The 8,785-nt window shown below is 46.5% G+C and overlaps 1 protein-coding gene across 1 annotated transcript in view; it reads right to left on the bottom strand.

The window, feature by feature from the left end:
- Positions 1-8,785, bottom strand: part of LOC139581633 (cytoplasmic FMR1-interacting protein 2-like) — a 70,308-nt gene that overhangs the window by 22,014 nt on the left and 39,509 nt on the right. Inside the window, exons 9-17 of the mRNA XM_071411595.1 lie at positions 8,331-8,435; positions 7,970-8,058; positions 4,750-4,987; positions 4,305-4,457; positions 4,010-4,149; positions 3,502-3,649; positions 3,195-3,348; positions 283-439; positions 1-2 (exon numbers count right to left, since the gene is read on the bottom strand). The exon at positions 1-2 is cut by the window's left edge and continues 95 nt beyond it. Of these exons, the coding sequence (XP_071267696.1) occupies positions 1-2; positions 283-439; positions 3,195-3,348; positions 3,502-3,649; positions 4,010-4,149; positions 4,305-4,457; positions 4,750-4,987; positions 7,970-8,058; positions 8,331-8,435 (1,186 nt within the window). The remainder of the gene's footprint in view (positions 3-282; positions 440-3,194; positions 3,349-3,501; positions 3,650-4,009; positions 4,150-4,304; positions 4,458-4,749; positions 4,988-7,969; positions 8,059-8,330; positions 8,436-8,785) is intronic.

Genomic DNA, 8,785 nt, shown 5'->3' with positions numbered 1-8,785 from the left:
ACCTGGGAGAAACAACAGGCAGGATGGCATCAGCAGGCACAAACACATACAGACTCAGCATGGACACAATGACAACAGAGAGACAATATCTGTCCGTCACTTTCCATCTCCCTCTACTCTTGTCTTTTCCTCTCGCTCACCTGCACACACACACACACACACACACACACACACACACACACACACACACACACACACACACACACACACACACACACACACACACACACACACACACACACACACACACACACACACACACTGGTCTAAACAGTGTCTTACTCCATCATGGATGGCTCCTTGGTCTCCAGTATGTGGTCTGTGAGGATCCAGGGCATGGACATCTCGATGGGGAACTGGATCCTGCGACCCATGGTCAGCTCCAGGAAGAACTCTCTGAACCACAGCTGAGACAGGTCACAGCAGTGCTGCAGCGCCTCTGGAGGACAGGAAGGGAATAAAATGATATTATTATATTATTACTAGAGGAAGAACTCTCTGAACTACAGCTGAGACAGGTCACAGCAGTGCTACAGCTCTTCTACAGGATGGGAGGGGAAATTACAACATATTATTATAGCGCTCCACAGTGGAGGTGTCAGTGGAGGTCTGTGTTTCGTGTAGGCTTACCCTGGCGTGAAGTTTTGATAACCATGTAACTCTCTTGGTCAAGGTAACTTTTATCAATATACTCAGCTCTATTTACTCTCACATTCAAAAGTGCTAATTAGCATCAAAGTAGACATCATGCAAAACATACAAATCCCTGCAAGTAATCTCTAGCGGACTCCTGTGCTAACAGCTATGGTGTCAAATTCACAGAAGTGTCCATTTAAAGAAAAGTTGCCAATTTACTGTGGTACTTTATTATACTATTATTAGAGGAAGAACTTTCTGAACCACAGCTTAGAAAAGTCACTGCAGTGCTGCAGCGCCTCTTCAGGACGGGAGGGGAATAACATGATATTAATACAGGACGGGAGGGGAATAACATGATACTAATACAGGACAGGAGGGGAATAACATGATACTAATACAGGACAGGAGGGGAATAACATGATATTATGACAGGACGGGAGGGGAATAACATGATATTAATACAGGACGGGAGGGGAATAACATGATACTAATACAGGACGGGAGGGGAATAACATGATACTAATACAGGACGGGAGGGGAATAACATGATACTAATACAGGACAGGAGGGGAATAACATGATACTAATACAGGACAGGAGGGGAATAACATGATATTATGACAGGACGGGAGGGGAATAACATGATATTAATACAGGACGGGAGGGGAATAACATGATACTAATACAGGACGGGAGGGGAATAACATGATACTAATACAGGACGGGAGGGGACTAACATGATACTAATACAGGACGGGAGGGGAATAACATGATACTAATACAGGACGGGAGGGGAATAACATGATACTAATACAGGACAGGAGGGGAATAACATGATACTAATACAGGACAGGAGGGGAATAACATGATACTAATACAGGACGGGAGGGGAATAACATGATACTAATACAGGACGGGAGGGGAATAACATGATACTAATACAGGACGGGAGGGGAATAACATGATACTAATACAGGACGGGAGGGGAATAACATGATACTAATACAGGACAGGAGGGGAATAACATGATACTAATACAGGACAGGAGGGGATTAACATGATACTAATACAGGACGGGAGGGGAATAACATGATACTAATACAGGACGGGAGGGGAATAACATGATATTAATACAGGACAGGAGGGGAATAACATGATATTAATACAGGACGGGAGGGGAATAACATGATATTAATACAGGACGGGAGGGGAATAACATGATACTAATACAGGACGGGAGGGGAATAACATGATATTAATACAGGACAGGAGGGGAATAACATGATATTATGACAGGACGGGAGGGGAATAACATGATACTAATACAGGACGGGAGGGGAATAACATGATATTAATACAGGACAGGAGGGGAATAACATGATATTATGACAGGACGGGAGGGGAATAACATGATACTAATACAGGACGGGAGGGGAATAACATGATATTATGACAGGACGGGAGGGGAATAACATGATATTAATACAGGACGGGAGGGGAATAACATGATACTAATACAGGACGGGAGGGGAATAACATGATACTAATACAGGACGGGAGGGGAATAACATGATATTAATACAGGACGGGAGGGGAATAACATGATATTAATACAGGACGGGAGGGGAATAACATGATATTAATACAGGACGGGAGGGGAATAACATGATATTATGACAGGACGGGAGGGGAATAACATGATACTAATACAGGACAGGAGGGGAATAACATGATATTAATACAGGACAGGAGGGGAATAACATGATACTAATACAGGACAGGAGGGGAATAACATGATATTAATACAGGACAGGAGGGGAATAACATGATATTATGACAGGACGGGAGGGGAATAACATGATACTAATACAGGACGGGAGGGGAATAACATGATATTAATACAGGACGGGAGGGGAATAACATGATATTAATACAGGACGGGAGGGGAATAACATGATATTAATACAGGACAGGAGGGGAATAACATGATACTAATACAGGACAGGAGGGGAATAACATGATATTAATACAGGACAGGAGGGGAATAACATGATATTATGACAGGACGGGAGGGGAATAACATGATACTAATACAGGACGGGAGGGGAATAACATGATACTAATACAGGACGGGAGGGGAATAACATGATATTATGACAGGACGGGAGGGGAATAACATGATACTAATACAGGACGGGAGGGGAATAACATGATACTAATACAGGACGGGAGGGGAATAACATGATATTATGACAGGACGGGAGGGGAATAACATGATACTAATACAGGACGGGAGGGGAATAACATGATATTATGACAGGATGGGAGGTTAAGGAAAGAAAAAAGAACAAGGTGAGGATGGAGGTGATCAAGTGATTGGTGGTAGTGTAAGAAAACATTATCCTGTTTGTGTGTGTGTGTGTGTGTGTGTGTGTGTGTGTGTGTGTGTGTGTGTGTGTGTGTGTGTGTGTGTGTGTGTGTGTGTGTGTGTGTGTGTGTGTGTGTGTGTGTGTGTGTGTGTGTGTGTGTGTGTGTGTGTGTGTGTGTGTACATACCGCTGAAGTTGAGCAGGTGTGTGAAGAAGAAGGAGTGTTTGTGGAAGTCTTCTATAGCCAGGACTATGGGTCCATCCAGACTGCTGCGTAGAGTCTTCTTAGAACCACTCTTATCGGCTATCAACGACTCCAGCATGGTACGGACCATGTACAGCTGGAGAGGCAGGGAGAGAGAGAGAAAAGTCTAAATAGTCAAAGTCCCTGTACTTGATCCTGTCCCTACAGCCTGCCTCCATCCCCGAGTCACATCAGTCTCTTCCTAATTCCCCTAGCCATCTGTTACCCTTCCCTCGCTCCCCTGGTGTACCTGTGTGCTCGAGGGTCCCACAGCTCTGCGGGGCACCTTGATGTCGAACCCTCCCTTGGGGTCCTTCTCCCCCCTGAGACAGGGGTCATTGGGAGGCTCCCGAGCCCCCTCCCAGTCACAGATGGTCTTACGGATCGCCTGCAGAACACTAGAGAGAAACAGAAGGTTATCAGAGAATCAGCATTATAGAGAATGACTATCGGTATGTCCCAAAAGGCACCCTATTCCCTATATAGTGCACTACTTTTGACCAGGGCCCATAGGTATAGGGGACCATTTAGGAAGCAGCCTAGCTAACGATGGAAGTTCCATGGTTCTACTGTTTCTAGCAAACAGTGAGAATTGTGCCGTATGCACACTTGAGCCTTTGAGGGGACTTTAGCCTTTTTTTCAAGGTGTTTTTCATCAAGACCACCAAGATAACAAGATGCTACAGTACATCTTAAGAGGTTATCTTGCCTGAAATATGTTAACAGTTGAACAAGAATGAGTGCAGCCAGTACGGTACCTGATGAGAACGTTCTTCTTCTTGCGTACGGCCTGACGTAGAGGCTCTCTGAGGGTCATCTGGGCAAAGTCCTGCAGGGCTGCATAGATGGTGTTCCTTATGGCCTGGTTGAATACGCTCTCCATACGACCCATCAACACCTACAACGCAGATACCATCATCATCATCATCAACACCAAAGTAGCCACACTTCGATCAAGACCCACGGTGGTGAAACGATGCTATGTTACTATTCTGTAAGCGTCCCAACGATGTCATGACCTAGCTGTCTGTAGGTACAGTGTGTGTTTCTGACCTGCAGTCCCTTGATCATGGCGATGACCTCGACCAGGGCAAACTTCTCCTCTGAGGTGTAGTTGTAACGAGTAGCTCTCTCATACTCCTCCGCTGTGCCAGGACAGTCCTTGTTACAGAACTTATCTGTCGGGTGGACCAACTTCCACGAGTACTGAAAGAGAGAGAGAGAGAGAGAGAGAGAGAGAGAGAGAGAGAGAGAGAGAGAGAGAGAGAGAGAGAGAGAGAGAGAGAGAGAGAGAGAGAGAGAGAGAGAGAGAGAGAGAGAGAGAGAGAGAGAATATGGTGTCAAAGGAAAATGAAAATCACAGAGCCAGGTAGAAATATAATGACTTAATTCATTAAGTTAATAAATAAATAAAATATATGGGACCAAGCACGGACTACACACGTCCCCTTCTTTAACATAAACCACGCACACACACACACCCCGTTCCCCTACTCACCACTTCCATGACGTGTGTGCTCCACTTGGACAGCAGCTGTAACCCTCTGAGTGCCAGGTCAAACAGTTCCCTGTACTCCTCGTCTGACTTGTGACTGTCCAGGCCTGACCCGGTCACCACCTCACTGTTACTGTAGCGAGCCAGCTCAGAGATGAACCGGATGTGGTCGTCTCGGATCTGAACCATCTGCTCACACAGGTTGTACTGGGGAGAGATGGAGCTCTGGGTACACGTCCACCTGTAGGAGAGAGGTCAGAGGTCAGGGTTCACACAGGTTGTACTGGGGAGAGATGGAGCTCTGGGTACACGTCCACCTGTAGGAGAGAGGTCAGAGGTCAGGGTTCACACAGGTTGTACTGGGGAGAGATGGAGCTCTGGGTACACGTCCACCTGTAGGAGAGAGGTCAGAGGTCAGAGTTCACACAGGTTGTACTGGGGAGAGATGGAGCTCTGGGTACACGTCCACCTGTAGGAGAGAGGTCAGAGGTCAGGGTTCACACAGGTTGTACTGGGGAGAGATGGAGCTCTGGGTACACATCCACCTGTAGGAGAGAGGTCAGAGGTCAGGGTTCACACAGGTTGTACTGGGGAGAGATGGAGCTCTGGGTACACGTCCACCTGTAGGAGAGAGGTCAGAGGTCAGGGTTCACACAGGTTGTATTGGGGGAGGTGAAGCTCTGGGTACACATCCACCTATAGGAGAGTCAGGGGATAGGAGAGGGCTGAGTATATGCTGATTTTTGCAATTTCCTTTCAATATGTGTCCAATTAAGATCTAGACAACCAGGTGTGGGGAGTTCCTAACTAACCAATTAAGACCTAGACAACCAGGTGAGGGGAGTTCCTAACTAACCAATTAAGACCTAGACAACCAGGTGAGGGGAATTCCTAACTAACCAATTAAGACCAAGACAACCAGGTGAGGGGGATTCCTAACTAACCAATTAAGACCTAGACAACCAGGTGTGGAGAGTTCCTAACTAACCAATTAAGACCTAGACAACCAGGTGAGGGGAATTCCTAACTAATCAATTAAGCCCTAGACAACCAGGTGTGGAGAGTTCCTAACTAACCAATTAAGACCTAGACAACCAGATGTGGAGAGTTCCTAACTAACCAATTAAGACCTAGACAACCAGGTGTGGAAAGTTCCTAACTAACCAATTAAGACCTAGACAACCAGGTGAGGGGAATTCCTAACTAACCAATTAAGACCTAGACAACCAGGTGAGGGGAATTCCTAACTAACCAATTAAGACCTAGACAACCAGGTGAGGGGAGTTCCTAACTAACCAATTAAGACCTAGACAACCAGGTGAGGGGAATTCCTAACTAACCAATTAAGACCTAGACAACCAGGTGAGGGGAGTTCCTAACTAACCAATTAAGACCTAGACAACCAGGTGAGGGGAATTCCTAACTAACCAATTAAGACCAAGACAACCAGGTGAGGGGGATTCCTAACTAACCAATTAAGACCTAGACAACCAGGTGTGGAGAGTTCCTAACTAACCAATTAAGACCTAGACAACCAGGTGAGGGGAATTCCTAACTAATCAATTAAGCCCTAGACAACCAGGTGTGGAGAGTTCCTAACTAACCAATTAAGACCTAGACAACCAGATGTGGAGAGTTCCTAACTAACCAATTAAGACCTAGACAACCAGGTGTGGAAAGTTCCTAACTAACCAATTAAGACCTAGACAACCAGGTGAGGGGAATTCCTAACTAACCAATTAAGACCTAGACAACCAGGTGAGGGGAATTCCTAACTAACCAATTAAGACCTAGACAACCAGGTGAGGGGAGTTCCTAACTAACCAATTAAGACCTAGACAACCAGGTGAGGGGAATTCCTAACTAACCAATTAAGACCTAGACAACCAGGTGAGGGGAGTTCCTAACTAACCAATTAAGACCTAGACAACCAGGTGAGGGGAATTCCTAACTAACCAATTAAGACCTAGACAACCAGGTGAGGGGAATTCCTAACTAACCAATTAAGACCTAGACAACCAGGTGAGGGGAGTTCCTAACTAACCAATTAAGACCTAGACAACCAGGTGAGGGGAATTCCTAACTAACCAATTAAGACCTAGACAACCAGGTGAGGGGAGTTCCTAACTAACCAATTAAGACCTAGACAACCAGGTGAGGGGAATTCCTAACTAACCAATTAAGACCTAGACAACCAGGTGAGGGGAATTCCTAACTAACCAATTAAGACCTAGACAACCAGGTGAGGGGAATTCCTAACTAACCAATTAAGACCTAGACAACCAGGTGAGGGGAGTTCCTAACTAACCAATTAAGACCTAGACAACCAGGTGAGGGGAATTCCTAACTAACCAATTAAGACCTAGACAACCAGGTGAGGGGAGTTCCTAACTAACCAATTAAGACCTAGACAACCAGGTGAGGGGAATTCCTAACTAACCAATTAAGGGGCTGGGGTTGAGTTTGACACCTGTGGGGTAGAGGCTGGGGTTGAGTTTGACACCTGTGGGGTAGAGGCTGGGGTTGAGTTTGACACATGTGGGGTAGGGGCTGGGGTTGAGTTTGACACCTGTGGGGTAGAGGCTGGGGTTGAGTTTGACACATGTGGGGTAGGGGCTGGGGTTGAGTTTGACACCTGTGGGGTAGAGGCTGGGGTTGAGTTTGACACCTGTGGGGTAGAGGCTGGGGTTGAGTTTGACACCTGTGGGGTAGAGGCTGGGGTTGAGTTTGACACCTGTGGGGTAGGGGCTGGGGTTGAGTTTGACAGCTGTGGGGTAGAGGCTGGGGTTGAGTTTGACACCTGTGGGGTAGGGGCTGGGGTTGAGTTTGACAGCTGTGGGGTAGAGGCTGGGGTTGAGTTTGACACCTGTGGGGTAGAGGCTGGGGTTGAGTTTGACACCTGTGGGGTAGAGGCTGGGGTTGAGTTTGACACATGTGGGGTAGGGGCTGGGGTTGAGTTTGACACATGTGGGGTAGAGGCTGGGGTTGAGTTTGACACCTGTGGGGTAGAGGCTGGGGTTGAGTTTGACACATGTGGGGTAGGGGCTGGGGTTGAGTTTGACACCTGTGGGGTAGAGGCTGGGGTTGAGTTTGACACATGTGGGGTAGGGGCTGGGGTTGAGTTTGACACATGTGGGGTAGAGGCTGGGGTTGAGGACTTGTTAGAGGTCTGAGTTTATGAGTTTTCAGAGTTTGTGAGTTTAAAGATGGATGATGTTCTTACTTGGACTTGTTCTCCTCGTAGTGGGCGCTGGTCTCTATGTAACGTGATAGTTCTATCTGCATGTCTCCAAACAGAGGCACCACCTGCAGCTGAGGCATCAAACAAGAGACACAGACACACAGAGAGAGGGCTTCAGTCAGGATGTGTGATCCAATAACAACATATTGGTGTTAAAGTACTGACATGGCCACAAGGAAAAGTTAGATGGCCGCTTTGGTGTGGAGCACACACACACACACACACACACACACACACACACACACACACACACACACACACACACACACACACACACACACACACACACACACACACACACACACACACACACACACACACACACACACACACACACGCCAACCTTGAAGAACTTGTCGATCTTTCCCAGGTTGATCCTCTTCTTGGCGTCTAGTTTGTAGATGTTACTGACGTTACCGTCCATCAGATAGAGACCAAAACCCATCACCTGACACACACACACAGAGTGGGATATTACACAAACCCAGATCAATAATATTTGATGGACATTCAGAAATACCTCTAGATATTCTGAACACCACTGGAAGCTACAGTTGAGGACTGGTTAGCAGGAGTAAGAAGGCTATTAGCATTTTAAAATCCAGACAGAGACAGGTATCTAGAGAAAGGCAGGTAGTTAAGATCCAGACAGACAGGTATCTAGAGAAAGGCAGGTAATTAAGATCCAGACAGACAGGTATCTAGAGAAAGGCAGGTAGTTAAGATCCAGACAGAGACAGGTATCTAGAGAAAGGCAGGTAGTTAAGATCCAGACAGAGACAGGTATCTAGAGAAAGG

The sequence above is a fragment of the Salvelinus alpinus genome, chromosome 7, assembly GCF_045679555.1.
Source record: "Salvelinus alpinus chromosome 7, SLU_Salpinus.1, whole genome shotgun sequence".
NCBI lineage: Eukaryota > Metazoa > Chordata > Actinopteri > Salmoniformes > Salmonidae > Salvelinus > Salvelinus alpinus.
The sequence above is the reverse complement of the archived record's forward strand: the minus strand, read 5'-3'. Positions and strand labels throughout refer to the sequence as shown.